The following is a 25,508-nucleotide window of genomic DNA, read 5'->3' on the forward strand; positions in this document are numbered from 1 at the left end:
AATGTATTCTAAATACTCTAAATGTACATCTATGGCAGCTCATAGCTCTACACTTTGGACATATTTTAAAAGGAAAACTATCATATGCAGTGGTTCATAGCTGGGACATATGATCATAAATTCCAAATGGCATTTGGATCTCAATAGCATGATGATCAAATACTTAGATGATGTGAATAATGTGTCTTCTAACAGCACCTACCATCTTGGCTTTAGTTAAGGGCATGTTAATTTTCCCATTAGCAATACCTACTTTCATGGGTTCTTAGGCTATGTCTACACTGATGGCGGCAAAGTCGCCGCCGTCAGATCGACTTATCTGGATTGACTGGGCAGTCAGTGAAGACCAGAAGTTGATGTACTAAAACCACCTCCTCAAGTGGTGTAGCACTGCGTCGATGGGAACGCATTGCAGGGAAGACGGCGCGCAGAAGAGAAGCACAGAAGTCGACGGGAGTTATGCAAGTTCTTTGCGTACTTTGCGTAACTCCCGTCGACTGCTGCCGAATCGTTGAGGTAAGTATAGACCAAAACTTAGTTTACTGCAGAATTCACTGTTTTCAAAAAGAGCCTCACAAAGCATAATAACCCCAGAGCACCCATTAATGTCACCAGAGAAATAAATGCTGTTAAACACCGTCTACATAAGTATTTACAGGATAGAACAAAGTATCTCTAAAGAAGTCATTACAGTCTTTGGGTAAACAATGCAATTATTTGAAAAAAACCTTTCACTAGTGAGAAGTCAATGAATTCATGAAAACTATTGTATTTTCTCTTTGAACTGAAAATTTTAAAAATGATCAGTATTAAATTATGTAATTGCAGTATCCGCCTACTGGCAACCCCCTAGAACAATAAAGTACAAGAAATGGGTTCAAGTCTGAGGAGATTGTTGTTATTTGCTGCACGTAACTCTTCTGTTGGCAGAAAGGCTGCTTTTACATGGAAGTAAAACTGAGCAAGTCCTGAACCTGAAAAGAATTTAAAAAAACCAAACAAACCCCAAAACAAAAACACATTATCTTCCCATCCAATGGAAAATAAAAACCAAAAGAACAGTTTTAGAAAAAAGTGCTGACAGTAGAACAATGTGTAAGTCTCCTAGAATTTTATTTGATCATAAAGTGTTATCAAACCATTTCATAAGCTATAATCCTGAAATAGTTACACATGGAAATCACTTTACATATGCAAATAGCCCTCAATGGTACTTGTCTGTCTCAAGGTTTGCAGGATTGGATTCCATGTGTGTAATCTCAAAGGACAGCAAGTAGAATGGGATAAAAATGAGACAACCGTATAAATCAGAGTGTCAATGCCTTCGTTGTCTGTATATCAATCTTGCTCTTATTAATATACCTTTACTTAAAATTGTCACCTTGGTTTTATTTTAAAATCCCAATTTTTAAAAGGTTCTTAAATCCCCAAAACCTCCTTTGTTAATTCACCAGCAAAAGACTGGCTATCTAAATCAAACCACTGGATTTTTTTCCCTACCAAACTAAGAACCAGACTGTGGCCACCTTGCACGCAGGCAGCTGGGAATACAGTGGGTGGTAGGCATCAACCTTACTCCTTTTGTGCTAATGCACTGTATTATAGCTTTCTGTGAAAGTGGGAAGCAGACTACATTTCCCGCCCTCCCCCCAAAGGTGGTTGGGAAGGGCTGAAGAGAGTGGTGGACTCCACACACACACACGGAAGTTTTAGTTACGCCAATATATCAATAATCAATTTTGTGACTCCCTCTACAAAACAGTGAGGAGACCAGGAGGGCAACTAGGCTTCAGTGAGTCAGTCTCCCTTCCTGGCCTGCTTCAGGGCTTGCATGTTATTGCATTGCCCCTTTCCATGAGCTAGGTCCCAATCTAATGGTCTAGCCCTAACAAACTAGCACTGCCTCGGTACAAACATAAGTCAATTTCTGCTACATCTGTTCACTGATAAAAGGAAATTAGTTCTGAATTACATTTACATTTTCATGTATGGATATGACATATATATACTGGAATAATGAGAAAGTTCAACATGAGCAAAATCAAATACTATTATTGTTGGCAAGAAATGGTAAATGTGAGCTAGCAGCAGGATTGAAAACACCCTCTTGAATCTCCCATAAGGAAATGCCCTTTGCCAACAAAAATGTCACAGGACAGAACATGGTTTCAAAAATCGAATTTAATTAGCATAAGAAAAAGTGTTTATTTTAGTTTATTCTGCTTTATCATTGAAAACATAAATATGTATTTGGATATTCTATCCTTGCATGGTGCCAATTAATAAAAAGGAAAGATTTAGTAGGATATTTGTGTTGCAAATCCATGTCTAGAAATATCTGGAAATCTGGAGCTACCAAATAAAATAATCATCTACAACTGTTTAAATAGGTTGCTTTTGGAACAACGCCTTTTTGTTCCAAGTCAGCTTTTGAAATAGAACCATAAGCCGCTAAACATTAAGGACTAAATTCTGCCCTTCAGTGCAATCACAGGAATGAGATTGACTTCAATGGGAGCTGCATACATAGGAGGGCAGTATGTAGCACTAGAAGAACCACTTGAAGGTGTAGTTTTATTTATATACTGATACTATAGTCTTATCCTTAGCATGTGAGTTCCTCAGGGAAGGGGAGTCTTCTGGTTCAGTGTTTGTACAGGGCCTAACACAAAGAGGGGGGTCCCAGTCTATGACTGGGGACCCTAAGCACTACAGTAATGCACACATCTTAATTGCAGCAAATATAAACAAAATCATTCTATACAGTATGCATGAAAATGATGCAAAGCTTAGTAAATGCTGTCCAGTAATTTTAGGTCCAAAATTTCACAACTTCTTTTTAATATCTGTTTGCCGAGTCCAAACATGTTTGTGTCTGTGACTGTTTTAAACATTAACAACTTAAAGAATAGCTTTCTGTAATAAAAAAATAAAAATTTAAAAAGAGCAAGAGAGACCAGTTGCAACAGCACTACACTCATACGCAACTGCCCTGGTCCTGCAGTGAGCTCCCGTTTTGGTGAGCCACAGCATCCACACAGAGCCATAATGAGTTCCATGGCAGCACTGTGCCAGCAGGATTGGGGCCTTGACCTACAACAAAGGGAAGTATTACCAGGATGAGGCTGTAAATGTATTAAAAAGTGAAATATTCAACCACTAGAGAAAATAAATTCAGTAATGAAAATTGTTCCTGTTTTAAGCTTCCAATTTTTAAATATTCTGAAAATTCCTTGACAGTGTCATTTTGATAATGTACATCACACAGCATTAGCATTGTACCAGATTAAAAAACTTTCTAGTCTGCAGTCCAAAAGCAAATGGCATAAAATGTTTCCAGAATTATCAACAATCCAGTCACCAATGTCCATTATAACATGGCAATTTTAAGCACCTGTTTAAGTGCACCCTTTAAAGTGGTAGATAGAAGCCCAGTAATCTTTATGAAAATATTACTAGTATAGGCACAGGATTTTTATTTTATTATTGGACAAAAAGCTAGCAATAAATTCAGTTTGATTGCTCCATAAACTAACTTTTTAAAGAAGCAGCAATAGCAATTTTGCAGATCCTAATATGATCAGACAATTTAATACTTCAGTGCACTATGACCCTCTACCTTCCTACAAATTGCTCATATAATATAAAATATAATTTGGTTGAAGAGTGTAATGATGGTAATTAATGATATGACTCTTAATTCTGATAGCACGGAAATAAGGAGCACATGCTTAAATTAAAGTGATTTAGCAGCACTACACCAGCTCATACACTTGGCATTACCATATTAATTGGTATAATATTCTTGCTCATTATCCATTACACCCCTTGACATTGCTATTACAAGTTAATAGACAAAAGAATAGATCGCTTCCGCACCCTTCTATCTATCAAAAACCAAAAGGGGTCAAAATTGCCAGTAAGGAGACATAGCAAAAATCACTAAACCAGGAAAGTCGCAAATGGTTTGGAAGCAATTTATTATATACAAAACCACCCTTCCATAACCTTAGTTTGACAGTTCAAGAAGCATTCTGGGTAAATTACATTAACAGAAAGTGGTTGAGGTGGAAATAAATTAATGATATTCCAAAGGAAATTAGTATGGTTACTTTCATTGTGTTTTCTAGATGGAGAAAGGTGATGGTAAAGAATACAAACAACCTTGAAGGATTGATTCTTCCCAATCACACAGGGAAACTGACCAGGGATCTGCTGAAAGTATGCTTGCAGTAGTTTAGTAGCTTTCAGAGCTAGTTTTTGCTATCATGATGGGAACCCAAAATAAATATATGAATAAAAAATAAAGGGACGGAAAAACTAAAAGAGAAAATAGAGGCACAAGCCAACATAGCATGTTCACTATCAGATAACCCTTTTACTAGCTGCTAATTTTAAAATTATGTTTTTTATGCAATCAACCTTTTACTTCCATTAAATTCTACTCTATTCTTCAACACTTTTTTCACATCTGGCTTCCTGTGCCTATATATATATATATATATATGCACACAAAGAGAAAGAACCATCCTCATGGATTTTTCTATCTTTCAGAGACCTGTAAAGACAGGTACTAGCCAAATGCAAAAGAAGAGATTATCTAACTAAAGTAACTGTAGGACACCCATCATAATAGTACATATGGATGTATGCTGGATCCTAAGTAAACTATTCCAATCTCTTCTATTTATAGTTCTTTGTAGCTGGATCCCACTTTGCTGTTTCAGGAAAAAGTAGTGTGGTTAAGAGTAAAACTTCTCCTAGGCTACTGAGTTATTAAAACTTTATTTTATTTTTTCCCATTCCCTTTCATCACCCTATGTGTCAGAAACATCGATCACTATCCTGGGTTGTCTCTAGCTCCCAATTCCAGAGCGAGTCAGAGACAACTCTGTGTAACTCTAACTCTCTCAGTGATTCTTCAAGTTCTAATCTGAATATAGTGGCATGTAGAGTAAGAAAAATGAGAGTTCGACTATGCATCCATGTGTAGCTATGGAGCTTCCATGCCTCCATCTCTTAAAGTTCAACAGCATGCATATGGAACATTTCCATTTCAAATCAAACTAATCTTGCTGCACATTCCTGTCAGGCTTGTTATTTGTTTTGCATGTGTCTGCACTGCCTGCAATACTGTACATCACTAAAATGTGTATACATTACCGTGTAATTAAACAGCAATCATGTATGATGCTGTCCTCCACAAATACGCCACTCTCTTCATCAGTTTCAATAAGCTGACCATCATGGTACCAATGTACCTGGGTAGTGTTGTCAACGTATGTTGCAGTGCACTGAAATGGCAAGCGGTCTCCATGAAAAACCACCTGTCTTTGTGATGGTATCAGTTCAAAAAGAGGCAGTTCCAAAGGTCCAGCTGTAGAAAAAAATATTTTCCTCTGTTATTTAGGAATGGAATACAGTTCATAGTATGCTGCTGCTGCTTTTTTTTTTTTTTTTTATTATAAAGTGCTTGGATTTTGCTGATAGTTATTTTTACGGATGTCAGCATGCATTATAGAAGAAATCACGTGTTCTACAATTTAACACTTTCAGATAAAATCAAACATTTTCATGCACAGCACAAAATATGCAATAGTGTATCTACTCTACATCTACTGCCACTTTTCTTGCATAAAGCAATAAAAATACAATATTGGCTACACACCATGTGTGATACTGCACCCGTTATGCACAGAACAGATTTTTTCTGAATTCTCTAGCTTGTGAGTTTGTTACATTATTACTTTTTCATTGATTGGTATTCTCTGAGGTAAATTCATTCATTGCTTCTGCATTTCTTTCATCAGAAGGCAATGGCACAATAGCTGCCCAAGGCGACTTTTGTGCCCCATGTGCATTGCAGAGATGGGCTCAGCACCATCCCACCATATGCCGAAGCAGAGGGAACTGATGAGGGTGAATTGATCTGCTTATATGGATGCGGTGATCCTCACAACAGAGTGGATGTGGAGGGGCTGAAGCTGCTACTCAAGCCTATAGCTAGGGAAAACAGCTTCCAAGGAACTGACCTTCAGATTTATCATGGCTTACCCCACTACATAGTTTCTAGCACAAAGGCTGAATAATCATAAAATATATTTTCTTTACAATTAGCTAAGCACTTACACACACACACACACGCAGTGCAGCCATGTTTAAGTGCACTTCTACAGATTTAAAGATATTGTCTATCAACGATCTTCTGTAATCACACCTTCTGAACTGTTTGTCAGCTGACGATTGTCTAGCTCTGCTTAAGCTAACTTTAAAAGACACGCCCCCTAAGACAACTCACTGCCAATGGAAACTCTCCTTTAGCTTAACCGTAACTTGGTGCAAAATGTAGATTTGTTTGCAATCAGCTGGCAACCATGATGTCTAAATCCACAGGTTATTATAGCCACTCACATACAGTATAAAAAGTTAGTGTTGTTGTACAACAGATGTTACTGCTGATTATTAAAGCAAAAACAGGACAAGTTAGAAAGTTTATCTTTAAATATGCAAATTATTACTCTTGCAAAGCTGTATTGAAAAAAGAATTAACAAAAATTAAAGACTTGTAATGGTTGCCATAACCACTGAGAAGGAGGAAGAACAATGAAAGGAATTAAATTGTATTTAGCTGGAGTTTAACAACTGAACTGTGCTTTTTGGATTCAGTTCCATTTTCCAATAAATGTCACCACATATTTGAGTTAAAAGATGGCTTTCAAAGTAATCTGGTGATCTGAAATTCTCCTCCTCAAATGCTTGAAAAAAAGTTGACCATACTTGAGACGATCAGATAGAAGTTTACCCAGAATGAAACAAAATTTCTCCTTTGTCCAGTAAATTATGGCCCCCTATGCAAGGATTTATTTTTACCACGAATACTGTAGTTGGATGTTTGAGTTATTAGTGGAAAAGCCAATAAAACTGTTCTAGTGACCTTAGTCAGTGCAACATTCAGGGTCTAGACACCCTAAGGGGAGAACAAAAGGTTTTAACCTCCCAAAATGAGCAGTTAAAGCAACTGATTGCATACTGTGTTACTGTACAATAAAAATGTATCAAGTAAGCTTGTAATGTTGTGAACTTGATAGTTAAGACTGGTTATGAATTCATGTATTTGTGTATATAGAAAATTGTGTGCATAGTCTTTGGTGCAACTTCAACTACACTTCACAGCAGAGAGGCAAACAGTTAAGCAGGGAGGGACACCTCACAAGCCAGTTGTTTACATGAAGCCAGCTTCAAGTGACTCTCTGTTGTCCAGCCCAGGAAAGGCAATGGTGAAAAGACACTGAGACAACTCAAAATTGAAAAGAATATTCTGGATCCTGAACATCAAATCAGGAGGGAATTTCCCCTCTCTGATTAACCAAGAGTCATGATGGACAGAGAGGTGGGGGTGGGAAAAAGGAAAAAGCCTTTTAAAAGCAGGTTTGGGATTGAAGGTTTTTTATCTAGAACTTGGGGGACAGTTGAGGCAGGAGGCTGTCCATGAACAGTAAATCCTTCCTACTGGTGGGGAGTATGCAGTGAAATTGTTTTAAGGCAACAGGTAACTCTTATTAGAAAAGGCATTTTATCTAAGAAAGTGTAAAGCCTGAGGTTGCATCTTTATCTTTATTTTTTTGTGTAACTTTTATGTTTGCTTTCCCTTACTATTTCACCTTTCAATCTGTGATTTTTCTATTATATAAACTTTATGTTTATTTTTATCCCAAGGTGGTCTCTGGTGTGCAAACTGCGTGGAGTGTGTATGCCAAAGGGAGCTGATAACTGGGATCAGGTTTTCACACCTTCTGTGGTGATGAACCAGAGGAGAATGGTCCACATGTCTGGTAATTAAGAATTCACAGAAGACATATTTGGAGAGACTAGGGACTGGAAGGACTGTTTATGTCACCCTGCAAAGAGCAACTGGGCTGGTGAGAGCCCGGGTGAGACCTTATGCTTGTGGGCTGGCTACTACTGGGGTCAGGGATCTGAACCATAACTACACAGCACAAAAGCTCTCAAGGTTACAGGGCATGCAGTGACACAACCCCTTACTGACCTGGGTAGTCCCAAACCGTCACAGTCAGTAAACATCATTTACTGTGGTGGAAATAAGCCACATTGCACAAATGATTCACCAACCTGTATCCAGTACTTTTAACATTGTCTTGTGCCTTTTACAGTATAAAACAGGACAACTTACAATCTAAAAACAAGGTTTCAGTGCATTTAAAATGTTCTTTAAAACATATTACAAAGACTGCTAAAACAAACTATGTCCATTTGCTACATCTTTAGATGTATGTTAGTCAATGATAAAACTACCTATGGGATGCTTCAGAATATTGGTTGTTCAAACAGCAAGCCTGCCCACCACAAGCCCCACAATCAGTGGGTCACTGTGGAATAGTTGTTAATCTGATTAAATTGACAGATTTACTAATTCTTTAAAGGTGCCCAGCTGTTATAGTCTGAATAATATATTGCAAAGTGAACCAAGTGTATAAAATTCTAGCTTCCACCCTCTCCAATATTAAAAGCACTTAAATAAAATGTAAGCCTATAAACTACCCATATATACTTAATCATATTTTCAGCTTTGGCAGCTCACATAACTTTAAACAGGCTGAGGCAAGACAATTATATGATTATTGGAAAATATTGCAGTAAATAAAACATTTTTTGCACGTGCCTGGCTGTGAAATGAAGATGAGGTCAATAATATTTTACAACTAAAATTGTTATAGCTTATGTTGAACATATTTGTACATGAGTACAAAACAGAATTAAGTCTTACAGCTCCAGGATCAGATCCTGCCACCCTTCGTCAGGTTGAGTAGCACTTTACTCTGCAAGTAGTTCTATTTATTTCAACAATACTGTTCACATTCCAATTTGACTATTCAGTGTGCATAAACATGACCAAAGTTTATTCCTACTTAGTAGAAAGTAGCCTCTGTGGATGCTGGTCCATCAGGGATGGTAGATGTAGATGCTGCTATACACAAAATCTGATGAGTTCCTGGGTTTTTCATTTTGTGGAGAAGTAAAAATATTTAGCCATTCCTTGGCAACTGTAGAATAGCATATTAGGCATTCTGTGACTCCTCTTTGCTCTGCCCAGCTCATATGCCTTATAAATGGGCAACTGGCACTTGAACAGTGACACTGTGGAAAGTCTAACTTTGACCAGGAAAGAAGCAAGACTCCCTGCTACTTGAGTGAGCCCTTCCATGCCTGAAACAGATATGGCTAGCCTCTTACACCAGGGAATATTTAAAGCATCAATGTTTGACAGAGCATGACGACAGGTCCAGTCCATTAGCCAGTGAGAGCAATTTATGTCAGCAACTTGTCTCTTGCTCCTTTACTATCAAAGGACACATACAAGTTACTAGATGATATGCAAACTTCTCCATGTCTGATCTTGGTGCAGGTCTTCATTCTACCAGAGTCCCTGCATCTTATACAGAAATCCAATTACACAGCCTGAGCCACATCTCATTCCTCCATCTTTTATCACTGAGGGGATGGTCACAGATTGGTGTTATGAGTATGCAGAGGTTGGAGGACCCGTTCATAGGACAGGAGGGAGCTGGATGTGACTGTCTGTTTATATGACTCCCATCACCACAGTATCTAAATTCAACACAATCTGTAATGTATTTATTCTCCCCATGCCCCTGTGTATCTGTAGCTAACAAGTGGGAAAATGAGACCCAGAGAGGCTAAGTGACTGTCCCAAGGTCACATAGGAAGTCTGTGGAGGAGGAACAAATTGAAACTAGGTCTCTCAAGTCCTAAACTAGTGCCTAAATCACAGTACCACCCTCTGCCTCTCTGTGTGGACCATACACTAGGTGCTATAAAACCTAGATCTGATCCTATTTGATCTAAAGAATGGAGCTTTATGCAGACAAAATAAAGAATATGAGGAATAATACTAACATTGGAGATTTACAAAATTAACTGTCCATTGGGGGTATGAATATTTCCAGTAAAAGAAGGTGCCTTTCCCATAAATGCAGGTACATTTTGCATATATAATAGCACTTCACTGTAAGTGGCTGGAGTTCCCACCTTGCTCCAGACTATAGATATACACTATATATAGGCTAAGTATCCCACAAGCTTGGGATTTGGGTATTGGTAACTCTCAAAAATAATAAAACCAACCTCAGCATAAAGCTTTTCCCCAAGCTTGGCTATGGTTTGTCTTTTCCCCACAAGCTTGGTTCCTACAGTTTCCTTGCTTGGTCTCCTATGTTTCAGTCCTCGTTTCCCTCTGTCTGTAAGAGATTGCCACCAACCCCCTCTTGTTCCCTGGCTACAGTAAAGAAGATGCACATTGCACTAAGACTCAATAGTAATTATTTTTTGTCTTTCTGGAGGATTTTTTGTCTTTCTGGATGATGGTTTGAGTGTCAACAATTATTTAACTTTAACTTGCCAGTTAATCCCTTCATGCTAATAGAACACAATGCCATTCATGCTAATTTTCATGTTGTTGATTATCATGATGTTACTCATAACATGCTATGCACTATACAAACATCTCACACATACTCTTCAATTTTAATTCCTGCTGAAATAAATGCACATGGTTTTATTTATTGCCAGCATTCTACAGCATTTACCATGTCAAGTGAATTTACTTGGAATGCGTCAGTGTCATACTGAAAAGATTAACCACTTTTCTGAGATATTCCATGAGGCCAAAAAAGGTTATTCATATATTTGGCAGTATTCTCTTGACATATAAATATATAAATTAAGGAATTTTTTTCTATTTTTGTGTACAGAGACAATTTCACTGAAACATTGAAGCAGAAAATAATAAAAAATGTGTCTTATTCCATACATCTTATTTTCAGCTAGGAAATCCTTTCCTCCACATTCTAATATATGGCCCTCCCTCTTGTTAACAATTCCTTCCCCTTTGGTTCCTACACGATTTCTATCTCTCTCCATCCCCCCAAACTTCCACCACCATTAAACACTATACCCATCTCTCTCCCAGGTGTTCTCTTTTATCACCTGCTTTCCCACCCTTCAGGGCAGAAACCAACTATTTTCCCCAAGAAATGGCCTGGTAATAGGAATACTGCACATGCCTGCTCAGGTAAATTGATTTTTCCATGTAACTACACTTCACAGTTTCTTCTAACTTTTTGGCCTTAAAATTAATAAGAATTTCTTATTTTTTGGGGAGTTTGGGATGCACCTGCATCTTGCGGTCAACAGTTAAACTCCTGAAGGTAAATTATGTTAATTTGTTGAACTTCAATTTATGTTAAAGACCATCCCCCCTCATTCTTGAATCTCTGCACTGGTTTCCCTTTTTTTCCATTTACATTTCAAGCTCTCTAACAGTTGTGCATCAGCATAGTCTATGTCAGTGGTTTCCAACCTTTTTGGCTCGATGGCCACAAGTATCATTTTTACAATCCTGAAGGGCCACCAGTCTATCAGCTCATAAAAATGTATTGACATACACACCATTAAGGACTACAAATCACTACATGTTTAAAGTAAACATTTTGATGCTACTGTGCTCATTTCTACATTCACTATTTTACACCTACAAATTACTCTCAGTGTGTCACACACTCACAGACAAAGTACTAGTGTAGATGAGCGACTGCCACTATACACTGAAACACATGGCCTGGCAGCTAATTCATGGTGGGTGGGCTGCTAAGTGCAGGCCAATCGGCAAGGCACTGATTTTGAGAGTCCTGCCCCTCCTTAAGCATGGTGGGTCCTGGCTGCTCCACCAGCAGTGCCCCCTCACCAACTGCAGCCAGATGGAAGAATTTTGGCGAGGAGGCTGCCTCCTTGCTGATCTGCCGACCCCCTGGCTACAGCAGGAAAACTGCACACGTCCTGTAGCCTTGTGCCCTCCACTTGGGTCCCTAGGCAGTGGCTCCCTTCTGTAGCCAGGAGGACAGGAAATCAGTGCTCCCCTCCTTCAGGTTCCTGCAGGGACCCCAGTGCCTAGGGACCCAGGCGGAGCACTTTGCCATGCTCCCTGCAACAGCCAGGGGAGGGGAGGACTGATCTCCCTTCCTTTGGCTGTAGCAAGGAGCCTGCACCAATCTTGTAGCCCCATGGCAACACGCTCCGCCTGGGTCCTTAGGCATCAGCTCCCTGTGCAGCCAGCAGGAGGGGAGTGGCAGGCCACTTTGAAAGATCCCGTGGGCCACAGGTTGGGAACCACTGGTCTATGCACAACTATTTGTACACACCCTCATTATCTCTCTCTCTGTTATGCCTCTCTACCCCAAGCAGAACATAGGGCCTTCATCACTGCTTTCCACCTTTGTCGATCTCCTACTGCAATCTTAGGCTATGTCTACACTAGCAGTTTTGCTGGTAAAACCTTTTGTCAATCAGGGGTGTGAAAAAAATACACCCGACTGACATAAGTTTTACCAACAAAAGCGCTGGTGTGGATAGCACTGTCGGCAGGAGATGCTCTCCTGCCAATACAGATACCGCCACTTGTTGGGAGTGGTTTAATTATGCAAATGGGAGAGCTCTCTCCTGTTGGCATAGAGCAGCTCCATGGGAGACCTTACAGCGGCGCATATGCAGTGGTGCAGCTAGCCTAGTGTAGACATAGCCTAAGCTTCTTCCCATATCATTGTGCTAGCTTTCAAGTCTGCTTATATTGTGCATTTCCATGTTATTCTTGGTCTACCTCATCACCTCTTGCCCTGGGGGTTCCAATCCAACACTTGTCTTGTTATGTGTTATGAGAACGTGTGTACTGTTTCTTTAAATTTTATAACAGAAAACTAGGCAGGAATGGGGAAAATAATTTGGGCTGAAGCTCCACAGTGAAGCCAGGAGAGGCAGAGTACCTCCAAGGATAATAAAATTTCCATTTTTCTAATATATATCCTCATTAGGTGATCATTTTCTTTTACATGGTACCATTCATACTCAAGGTATATCAAAACTCTTTATAGAATAAAGGATTAAATTCTGGAGGTAGAGGAATATAAGTAAACAGAAGCCATTATACTCTTGGCCATAACTCATACATTGCCTTGGTCATTAGAACTTGTCTTATGTACTTAGCCAGTGCAACACACAGGATTCAGATGAATGTATGAAATTGCTTCCTGGGGACTGGCCTGCCGGGGATTAATGGATCTGCTGATATTACCTGGTAAAATGGTAGAGGTCCATTCTGGCCATGAAGGACAAGAGTTTAGTCCCCACTCCCTGTATGTGTGTGTGTGGGGAATACGATTTAACTAGTAATGGTGTTTGTTGTGTGCAGACATTAATTTTTTTACACTAGGTTGCTTGGAATATACCCTAGAGTTTTAAGAAGTATTATGTAATTTTTAACATACATCTGAAGAACTAACAGATAACAGAAAGGAAACCAATTTAACCTCTCATTTAAAGGATAGCACTGCTACTACTAAGAGGTTATTGCATTGTTGCATGGTGTCAAGCAGTATATATTAGCAGAAGTCATGACATGGGAGGAAATCCATGACCTGGCTGAATGAAAAAAGAACTTACCAAAATGTAAGTGTCCATGATCTGAGAATATGGAAAAGTAACTTAAGAGAGGCCACAAAAGTTGAACATACCATCACTACAGTAACAGCAATTCATTAAACTAGCATCATTTATTCATAAGGTGCTTTCTGTGAGTGTGATCACTGTTTACTGAGGGTGTATTGTACTGCTGAATGTAAGTGTTCATTAGTGCAGTGACATATTGTGTCACAAGGCAACAAACTAGTAGAGCATGAAATATAACATCAATATTTCATAAGTCAAGCTAAATAACTTGTATGGCATATGGATTTAGAGTAATGTTGGAACAGCAATACTCTGAATTTACTTCTCCCTTCACAACTGGTCTTAGAGACACTTTTCTATCAGTACTTTGCTATTTAGCCTTGGGAATCAAACCAAAATGAGAAATGAAATAAGCACCAAGTATTCTGAACAGATTTTCTAAATTAAAGATCACAAACAAACTAAACCGTTATTTACAGCTGGATGTCAAAAAAGGAGAAAACGATCTTTTGTTTGACATCAAACATACCATATTCATTTTCTTGTTATTTGCAAATCCCTGGAAGCGTGAAGAAACATGCCAAGTGATGCTCAATGAAACCTGCTACTGGTTTACCGCTAATTTCTAGAACAGCCTTGTAACCTTCTGAACTCTTGCAGAATGTAAATTTTTGGTTTGGCCAACTTTACAAAAAAATTGTGCACACCCATTTTTGGAGTGAAACCAATTTAATCACTTACGTATTATGTCATTTGCAGAGCATGGAAGATGCATTTAAGTACTGCTTTAGAACATCTGTTTTTCATCCTTGGGATGTCTCTGGAAAAATGATTAGTATATTTAATCCTCAGCTATCTCTTGGCGATAATCTTGATTCAAATGATTGAGCCCGATCCTGCAACTATTACTTATGCAAAAAGTCTCACTTGCTTCAAGACAATAATCACATATGCAAGGATTATTCATCATGAATAAGGGTTTCAGGATTAGATATTATACCCTTAGTCGTAAAACATCTGCATAGCTGCAGGAGCAGTGTAGATGCAGACACTTGTTTCTAAAACTTAATCTATGAATCCCTCAGGTTTTGGAAATTTTTATAATTTAAAGTGTTTACTTACTGATAGAATACCCACAATTTCAAACAGTACACTTTAAGCAAAGCACAAAGTAGGAAAGACTATATTCAGAGGCAGTTTATGGATCTATTCTTAGTTATTTTCTGGTTATCTTTGTAAAGCACTTTGATAGCACTTAATACAAAAATGCTATGATAATCATATCCTGGCACTAGCACAATTTATTCATTAATTAAATAAATATTGAAGACACATAAGTATATAATAAAAGATCTAGGAAGTTAATATTGTGAAGATGTTGCATCAAACTGTTACAGCCTCATTGCTGAGTTTTATACGGTAACTGAGAGAAAAAAATATTTACAGTAACTGCCAAAGAAGAGTTTTTTAACCAAGTGAAAAATGTTCTGCTTCCTAGGTTCTCCTTCCAAACAAACCCACCCCCCACTCCAAAAATTCAGAATCAATAGCACCTTTAGGAAAAGAGAAGAGTGATTCTGTTACAGGCATTTAGGTAAAGAGCTGCTAAAGTATTTTACAATAATTTCCTATCTTGTCTGTTCTGTCAGCACAATGATTGCAGTGCAGCACCACAGGAATCACTGATTACAACATGCATCCAAAGATCTAACCCATCATTATAATAATTACATCTTTTTCTTTATTTCTCTAACTAATTTCTGTGTAAAAAGTTTTTTGTTACCTGAAAGCTGTATCCTTTTAATTCTCTATATTAAAAATGACCATTATCCAATCCTAAATTCCAGATTAGCTATGGTTTAGAACCCCGAGCAAAGATGGAACAGGAGTCAGCTAGGTTCCACACTAAATACTGTGGTGGTGAGTTTGAATACTCCTAAAGGTCCCTTCTATAATAGTACATTTTAATATAAAAATTAGGACAAGGTGACTGTGAGATAAAGTAGAAATGATATGACATACAAGATCTTGTTGTGAAGTGTATCTGAAATATGAAAAGCTTATTTGGAAGAGTATGGACGATTAACTGCACATTTCTAGGGCAACAGAAATTCTGTCCCAGTTTTTTTTACCCTCCCCCCCCCCCACCACACACAAACACACAGTCTTAATAACCTTATAATGAGATTGAGAACACAAACACAGAACCTTACATAATTTACTGCTTGTACCGTACCGTTAAACCTCAATTTTGACTTAGCAATTAAAAATATTCCAACTGTAGTTCTCACTTGTTTTCCTTTTAAAATTTCTATTTTAAAAGGTAAGTAGGGGAAGAACGTACTGGAAATAAACAGGAAAATTCTAAACTCCTAACTTTGTGAATAAAAGAAACACATGAATATATGTGACAGATGTCACATAGAATACATCTATAACTCTGAATTTTAATTACATTTTAAATATTTTAAATATAGCTGTTTGTATTTGAATAAATTAAGCATTAATGTATTTTTAATGGACAAATTTTTTTTTTTGCTGGCTAAGTGGTGAAAAACAAAGGTTCACGCTCAGTAGCTGTCCTACTATGTCCAAAATAGACATACTGGGAAATGTTCTAAACATAGTATTTCATCATTCTTTGGCGAGGCTGACCTTCGCAGCATGCTGGAGCATGTGGGAACATGATCAGAGCAATTGTAGGCATGTCTCAACCACAATCTAAGTCCTTCCATGCTGAATTCCACATGCATAAGCTACAGCATGAACAAGATAACTTCTCACAGCAAAAGAGTCAGCAAGTACACTGGGCTACCAGTCTATAGCATTTCTGTTGTTCAGTTTGCCACTGATTGCTATAATTCTTTCTGTTATAACATTTACTGAGCCACATTTAGCTTCTTTTGCCAGTTTGGGGCAGATGGATGTTGTAGTGTTAGTGAGAAGAAAATCCACAGATTTTTGTAGGTGGCCAACCGTGCTTTCCACACATGCCACTGTTAGGGTGCTTATGCCTTAGAATAAAACAGTGAATTTGTGCCTCTCTTTGTGTAGGTTATTCAGTTCATTATAGTCTACTGTGAGATTTGGAGGCATGGAAACCAGAGTTATTTTATTTGTTGTTAATCACTTGATTTGTTGTATTGCCAATGGGCCTTTCTATTTGAACTGTATATGCCCACTGTAATGTGGCATTTTGTATACAGTCTCAGTGGGAAAGAAATATGCACGGCAGAGTTCAATGGGAAGAAATTGGAAGCCATGACGAAGCAAAGGAACAAGTCCAATAATGAAGACAAATGAAAAACTGGAGGACTAGAAAAAACAAATTTAAAAATGTTTTAAAAATTAAATTGCTGATAAAGCATATTATCTCTGGTGACACTGACTACACAGAACTAAAGAAAACAGAAAACTGGAATGTTTTGAATGCAGGGTCTGCCAACTATGTCAGTAAAACAATGCCAATTTATGTACTGCAAAACATTGCTGAGAATGACACACGATTCTGTGTAGAAGGTCAAAGATCATGCCACAGCCTGAGAGAGATTAGAATGAGTAGAGAAGTGGAGCCAAGTTTCAGTTTAATGAAATCCTAGCCTGTCTCTGATTTCAACATAATTTATAGAAAACGTATCATGACAAGATGTATTAAATGCATAAAAACAAGTCAAATTTTACTGGGCCGAAGATAAGGAGATTGTGTACCATACACATACTGCTCTCTAGAGAAGGGAAAGAGCCTCCATTCAAGTAATGGTTTCTCATTTCTACCAACTTCATAATACCAACAGGGAAATTGGGATTCCAAAGCATTTTAACCATCTCTTCCTTTTTAATACAAATTCTCTAGTCAGTAATATAAAATGGAAGTTGTTTTTGCAGTATCTCAAAATTAAATCACAGCTTTATTTTTGTTTCTCAGTGTGCAGCTCTACTCTGAAAAGTGATTGTATAAAAATGGCAGCTGCTTACTCAAGAGAAAGGCTCCCTGTGTGTATTCCGAGTCATATTGGCTGTTTGTAGAACCAAAGTTTTATTACATTTACTCCAGTTATCTCTGCAGAGCTAACACAGCTGAGAGAGACAGATGGATTCTTTAACTTCTTGGGCATCCAACAGTATTGGTTACATTGCAGTTGATTACACCTGTGCAAAAACCATTGAATGAAGCCGAGTAACAAATAAGGGCCTAATCTTGCCTGCAGAACCTTTATTGCTGGAGTTGATATATAAAGTCAGAGTAGCCTGGAGAATCACATTCTAACACTGGCTCTGTTACTGACTTTATGTGTGGCCTTTGGCTGGTTACTTCACATTTCAGTCTGTTTTCCATATGTAAAAGGGGACACTTACAGGGATGTTGTGAGGATAAACTAATTCTGTACAGTACTCCAAACAGAATAAACACTATATGAATGCAAAATCTTATTATAAAGAGAAGAAAAGAACATAGCTTGACTTGTAGACCCTAACTTCAGTATGCATGGCTGAGAGTAAATTGAGTATGGCTGCTATGGAAGTCATTGAGACACAATCAACATGGCATTATCATTTTCAGCATAGAATTGCATTCTGCAAGTTCTTACTGGCTCTTTTTATTTCATTAAAGGCAATGTGTACTGTGCAATACATTTGGTCTCTACAATGTGAGAGAGAAGCCACAGAAAAGTTAATGCCTCAGAGATTGGGGTAGCTACTACACATCTCTCCCCATTCCCCCCCATCAGCCTCCTATTTATGCATTAGGAGTCTCTGTGTATGCATCCTGGGTGAACGGTTTCCCATGTTCCCGAGTTTTGTTTTTTTTTAAACAACTTTGTATGTAGCATTAGGAAGTAAGGCATTAAAAAAATTGTTTTTCTAAAGACACTCTCACACTATGGCAGTATTTTACTTAACCTGCACAATATGGAAATGCCTCAGACTACAAAAGGAGGGAAAATGCTGTGGAGTATGGCCACTTATAGTAAATGAGCTACCAGTTGGAAGAAAAACTGATTGAGGACTTTGGATTTACAGTGGTGTAAATGATTAATAATAAATTCCTTTTGGACCAGAGGCATTCCACTCACACAACAATTTACAAGGTATCTTAGTTTGAAGTGGGACTATGTTCCTGGGAATGGAATGGCATCTGGTAGGACAATTACCTGAACCACTTTTATTTTCTGTTTCTATTTATGTTTCTTACTTTTTTTTTTCTTTTCCCCAACAAATTATGTCAAATCTACTTATTTGATTAGACCTGACCTGGAGCTACAGTTAAAGCTCCAATGCAGTGTCCATGATAACCCACTGTTTTCCAGGCACTTAACTTGTTGTAGCTTACACCTTTTGTGCTGACATTTTCCAGGCGTGGTGTCATCACAAAAAGTGATTTTTTTTTTTATTTTTTTTTTTAAAGTTTGAGCAGAACTCTTCAAATTGGTAGATGAATCAGCAATAACTTGCAGGAGAAAATCTTTATCAATGTAATTTAAACCAAGTTATCGTTAGCAAATCAAACAACTTCCAGCCCTCGATAGCTGGGTGTGGAGTCCTTCCTTGCCAAACTCATTCTCCTGCTTTCAATTCTCCAACACTATAGCACTAAGCATCTGTGAAAGGGAGTTGGAAACGTAGCTTGAGTTAATCCCTTTTGCACCAGAGTTAGGTAGTGCCCTTGGCCTGTGTTGGACCCCTTCATCCAGTTTTGAGTAAGGGAAGAGCGAAAATATGCTTTCCCATCTAACAAAATTACTGTTATGTTTAGTTTCAGGGAGGGGTGAGGAACCGTTATAACAGCTAACACTTGAAATCTGAGATGAATATCGTTCTCAGTGTATAGTACATGCTCTGCTGAGCTTCAGAAAACTCAGTTGTAAAATAGCTGTAGCGGTTTGAAAAATCTGCATGAGTGCATGCACAGTAAGAAATGGTAAATTTTAACCATTTTAGTCCCAAGTGTGATCTGAAACTAAGGCTCTGATCCTGTAAGTGGCTCATACAGGAAGAGGGGACTCTGAAGGGTGGGCAGGGCAAAGGTAGCTTTATGTCACTCTTGTGGGCCCCCAGATCCTTGGCTTTTACATTGCCAAACCAGTCTCCTGCCACACATTAAAGAAGCTGGCTCCCAAACGCCATCCAAGAAGCTGGAGATCAGCAGATTGCAAGGATGTTCTGGAGCATGTGGTAACACATCTCTAGACCATCAGAGAATTCCCCATTAGAGGAAGACTCCTCCACTGGTCAGATCAACAAGGTTTAAGATATATTTAAACTGGGAGATTAGTGCAAAATTTCCCTGACTCATCCTAGAATCTTTACTTTAGCCTCCATGTAGCTATTGGCTCAAAACTAATCAGGATTACTCACAATTTTATTTTTAAGGCAAACAAGCTGAGGCTCTGTTGGCAGTGTGTGGATATTTCAGCTTATGGTCATAACAGTGATCAAGCAGTGGCAGAGAGTAGGACATGGAGCTGCTGGGGGTACTTGTGGGTGTCTGGGATGCTTGGATCAATGAGTGCTGAAGGGTGCCTGAAGGATGCCAAGGTTGGGGATGTCTGGGTTTGCTCTGGTGGGAACTGGCTGCTGTTGGAGTGTCTAGGAGAGAAGCTGGAGTTGCTGTCAAAGAGAAACCGGGGTCTCCACAGGGCTGTGATCTGGCTAGGTACAGTTTGCAAAGATAGCTGGGGTCTGGATGGAAGTCGGGAGGTACCATTGTAAAACCACTGCCTTATCTCACTACTAGTCAGCTGCCTACCACCATCATCTCTTCTCGCTGCTGCCACCACCTATCCCGTCCATGCTGAGATCCATTAGGGAGAGCAGCAAAAGAAGAGGCAGAGTAGCAACTACCCCACTGGCCTGCAGTCCAGTTGGCTGCATGAGGATCTGGCTGGACTGCCAGAATGCCTTACAGGGCTGCCATATGTATTAATATCATGTGTAACACTTCAACAGTCCTATGGGAGTAAGAATTTGTCTCATTGTCCTCTCCCCACTGCTCTGCAGTGCCTTGAGCACTAGTTGACTACCATGTCAGCTACTGCAAGTCCATGGATCTGTGTAATTATATTTCTATAGATACATTAAAGAAAGTACTTTGAAATGAAAGCTGTTACGTAAGTGTAATATAGCACTACAGCATACTTTGTAACTGGGACACGGGATGGTATTTCTATTGGAATGTCTCTCAATAAAATAATGTAGAGTACTGATCGTGAACAGTAATAACTGCTCAATAGTATAAATTTAGCTAAGGAGTTTGAAGCATTTTAAATTGGTGTTATAGGAGTGAAATTCTTAACTCTAGTTTTAAGTGCACAGGCTGCCAAATTAAGATCAAAGACACATTTTCCTGGGCATTCAGAAGGCCTCACTCAAGGGTGGCTGTGTTCTCATTGTCTTGGTTAAGAGCAGCTGGCTTCTGGAGGCATCAAGTCAAGGCACTTGTGCTTGGAGAATGAAGCTCTTTCCTTTGCAACAATTTTCTCCTCTCCCCCTCCTGCAATTCCATCTTTTTTTGAGAGAGAGATTGAGGGAGGAGGAAATGTAGTGAATAAGACACAAAGCTATAGTAACAAACATTAAGATAGTCTAAACTTAGGCCATATGAAAAATACAGATGAGATATGCTTCCACATATGAGAGATACTGAAAGATGAAATCTTTAAAAAAACCACCCACATTTAAATCTCTTTCTGTGTATTTCTCTGAGGAACAGCATGAGATACTACAATAATAAAATATTTGCTATGCATGCACAACTCATTGAACTCTGTGAGAGTTGCAGTTTGTATCTGAAGGCAGACTTTGGATTTAAGTCCATAAAGATGTTCTGGGAAAATATAAACAATGAAATTAATGCATACAAAAATGAAAACAATATATTACAAGATGTGTAAAGTTGTAGAAAAATTAACTACATTGACTTACACAATATACTGGATTTCAGGAATAGTATGTGATCATTTAGTTAAAGGCTATTGCAATGCATATGCACAAGGGAAAGGTCAACATAACTTTGGTACTTCCTAACATTTCAGTGCTTAACCATACCTTGATGGTACATTATGGGTTCTTTTTTTAAATCAATCATATTTACATTGAAAAATTAGTTACTTTTTTAAAAAACAAAAACTAGTCACAGGGGGATAGTCATACAGACTAGTCATAGTTGATTTATACATATATCTGTTAAGAGGCATATATTGTTAGAGCTACAAAATCTTGATTTGCTAAAAAATTGACCAATAAAATGCTACAGGATATATTTTAACTGATTATTGGTAAATGTATCACAGTTCATCTCTTATAAAACCTGAATCACGTATTAAATAATGATCAGATCCTGCAAAACATTACTCATGTGCATATTCCCATTTACATTTAATTAGACTTATTCCTGAGAATTCCCCACAGGCGGGGTCCTAACTCCTTGATCCTGCAGCTTTGTGAAATCAATGGAGTTCTGTGAGGATGCAGCAATCCATCTGCATGCAAAACAATGCATGACTGGAACCTTAATTTGGATAATCAATCCATCCATACTTTGTTCTTGAGTCTCAGTTCAGCAAATATTTTTCAAAAAACACCAACGTTTACACGATACCAGATTTATTGTAGAGTAAAAAGAACAGCCTGTATTAAGAACTTGTAGAAAGAATGTCCTGCCTTGAGTGCAGGGGACTGGACTAGAAGAGCTCTTGAGGTCCTTTCCAACCTTGGGATTCTATGTTTCTAAGAACTAAGTTATTGGAGCACTAACCCTGGAAAAATCGACCAGTACAAGTACCATACAACAGGGGTTGATTCAGAAAATGGGAAAGTTGAATGCTATGATTATATAAGAGTTATTAACTGCCCAAACGGGGACAAAATTATCCGTGGTATAACTCCATTGAAATTAATGAAGGAAAGAATTTACTCATTTATTTTGAAACAGATTTTAATACCGTAGTACGTTATATATGGGAAGCATAATTTTCCAGAAGAGGCACCTAAATCTACACGTAGGTAACTATAACTGTTGTTCGGTTGACCAAATGTCAATACGGGCAACCCATTTGTGGCACACATTACAAAACATTTCAAATCACCACTTCCAAGCAATGGTTGGCACATGCTATCTAACAGTAGTCTGCAAAGCAGCTGATTTTACAAGGTGCCAAATGCCCTCAATTCTTACTGAGTTCAGGATTGAAGCTCAGTGCTAAAAAGGCTCTATTCAAAAGGTAAACTTTCCCATCATCAATCACTCTCTATTTTTGTCATTTTAAAAGTACAGGCCCTTCAAGGAATACAGGAGCTTCTAATTATACACCCATCTGAAACAGCCTTGCTTTGTTAGGGACAAAGGTGAAATTACATGCATGCATGTCAAGTAAAAGATCACAGATACCTCAACACATCTAGAACATGAGACTCATTAATCAACTACAGTTATGAAAAGAGTTAGTGCCATATTAGAAATACATCACTGGAGGAAAAAACGACATTTCTAAATAGGTGAATACTTCATGACAGAATAATACTTAAAAGGAAATTCTCGTTATAAAGACCCCAGAGCTGTAACTAACTCAGTTGTCTTGCATTTTCTACATTGTTGTGGCTTTGTATATACAACTGCAGTATATATTTCTTAGGAAGAGAGGTTAGGAAGCTGTGTACTGACCCGACAAAAATATGCCTTAGTGTGTTGCTGACACTCAAAGGAGTGGAACATAGATTGGAAAATGTCATAGTGGATAAGGAATGATGAAAAGAACTTGGCGTCTTTCTCATATATAACAAAACAAGTCCTAAAATGATTAAGAATTGTATGACTGAAAATGGAAGAAGAATGTGAACATGCTCTTCTCCTTTTTTGCTGAGAGTCAATTTTAGTGTGAATAAGCAGAGTGCATCAGAGCATAAACTGCTTACTTCTTTACCTGATTCTGATCCTCTTGGGGATGAATACTTTTGATATTCAGTGAAGTGAGGGCAACTGCAGAAGACAGGCTGGTGAACTGTCTCACAAATCATTCCCTAACAAATGAGTGCTTTTTTCTAAGCAAATGGCACAAAGATTTAATTGAAATGTCAAATGAAACTTTCAATGAATTGGATCCTAAAACATACAGCAAAGAGTAAGGCAACCTTTTGCAAATTCCTTCATAGGCATCTTATTAGACAAACAAAAAGCATTTCAGATATCATTTTATGTCACTACTTGCTAATTTCACTCATGACTTAACACTTAAAATTAAGGTAGTTTGCAAACTATACATACTGGAAAATCATTCAAATGCTGGTGGTTTAAAAATGATTCTCTGTCACTTAGAATGGGTACATTCCTTCACTCTTTTCATGCTAGGCCTTAATAAGAGGATTGTTGTGGTCTTTAGTATTAACACATTGCAAAGTATATTCTACTCTAACGCCCACAACAGATGCAATCCCACAGACCTTACATGGGCTGCAAATCTCCCAGAGAAATATATCCCAAGTGTTTTCTCCATCAGAGAAGAAAGTGTGGTTTATTAGCAATTAAGGCTATATGTAAATTACAAACCAAATCAATAAGTAGATTCCCAATACAAATTTAATGTAATCAGTTGCACTATTATTCAAACCCAGCAAGAACAATTTACTAACCTAGGAGTCTCGTATATTTGTAGGGTTAGGACATATTGCCACCATCATTACGTATCACAATTCTTGCCATTCGCAGTCATTGAACAATAAACCCTGTAAACTCAAGAGTATACGCACTTTTTTCATTTAACATATTTTTTGCCCATATAGTATAACATCCTCAGTGGAGGTTGAAATACTTTGGGTCCAATTTTCAGAAACATCCCAGAACTCCAGTTAAAGGCAATGGCAGTGAGGGCACTCAGCACCTCTGAAATCAAGTTCTAATGACATATAGCTGAGGGACAACCTCAAACCCCAGCATGGCCATCTTTATGGAAAAAGAAAGCTGTTTTATTGTGTGTAAGTTACTTTAATAGTCATTGGAGCATAGATTAGCACTTGGTTCTCCCATGTTGCAGGCAAGCATCCTAACCACCAGGATATAAAATCATTCTTGTTCTCTGACCCAATATATATTTGATATTATTTATACAAAGTGGAACAGCTTCAACAGCCCCATTCAAGAATATCTCTATAGCCCAAAGGTTAGGGCACTCCCCTGCATCATCACTCAATTAGGCAGAATGGTGATTCAAGTCTCCCACATGCCAGGTAAACACTCTAATCACAGGGTTTTACAGTACCTCCTCCTCCTCCCTCCATGAACGATATTTCCAAATTTCCTTTGTTTTAATGAAAAAAGTGGTTAAAAATGCCCAACATTGAAAAAAATTAAAAACAACTACATTAATTTCAGGTCATACTAGACATTTTATCTGACCCGAAATGAAATTCTTTTGGTTTTTGTTTCACCGACAGAAGTCTACCTAAAATGATTTTTTGGCTTGGTCAGCAAACAGAGAAATCAATTATTCACACAGTTCTAATTAGACCCAACTTCAAAAAGAAACAGTCCATGTAAAATATCATTATTTAATGTTGCCAAGATACTGCCATGAGTAGGAGTCAAAACATGTTAAAATATATATGAATGTATAATCTCTGTATCTGTCTAAGAGGGAGATGCAATTTCTCATGAAATATTCAAGGCTTCTTCTCACAGCCACCAACCTTCGAACTGTCAGGCACCTTAGGTCTTGCAAGGTTGCCAAATGAGAGACTTGAGCTCTGCACCACTTCACTGCAGGGCCACATGAGGAAACTGTGGTTAATGCTCCCATACCAGAGGCTGCACCTTCAGGCAAGTAGCAGCAGACTGGTGATCAGACAGCATCAGCTATAATGCTTCCTGTGTTCTTGTCCCACTCCTTGTCTGAGCAACTAGTAGCTACGCCTGCTGCTGGCCAGACCTCTGAGACCAAATTCTTGCCTACTCATCTGGTTCCTGCTCTTTGCTCCTGTTA

At 38.3% G+C, this 25,508-nt stretch overlaps 1 protein-coding gene across 3 annotated transcripts in view; it reads right to left on the minus strand.

Moving 5' to 3' along the window:
• LOC137156180 (adhesion G protein-coupled receptor A3-like) overlaps nt 1-25,508 on the minus strand; it is a 444,419-nt gene that overhangs the window by 213,649 nt on the left and 205,262 nt on the right. For all 3 annotated transcript variants that reach the window (XM_067552912.1, XM_067552913.1, XM_067552914.1), the window contains one exon: nt 5,164-5,377. In XM_067552912.1, the coding sequence (XP_067409013.1) occupies nt 5,164-5,377 (214 nt within the window). The remainder of the gene's footprint in view (nt 1-5,163; nt 5,378-25,508) is intronic.

The sequence above is a fragment of the Emydura macquarii genome, unplaced genomic scaffold (assembly GCF_026122565.2).
Source record: "Emydura macquarii macquarii isolate MOO-44397 ecotype Brisbane River unplaced genomic scaffold, CSIRO-AGI_Emac_v2 contig_1390, whole genome shotgun sequence".
Classification (NCBI taxonomy): Eukaryota; Metazoa; Chordata; order Testudines; family Chelidae; genus Emydura; species Emydura macquarii.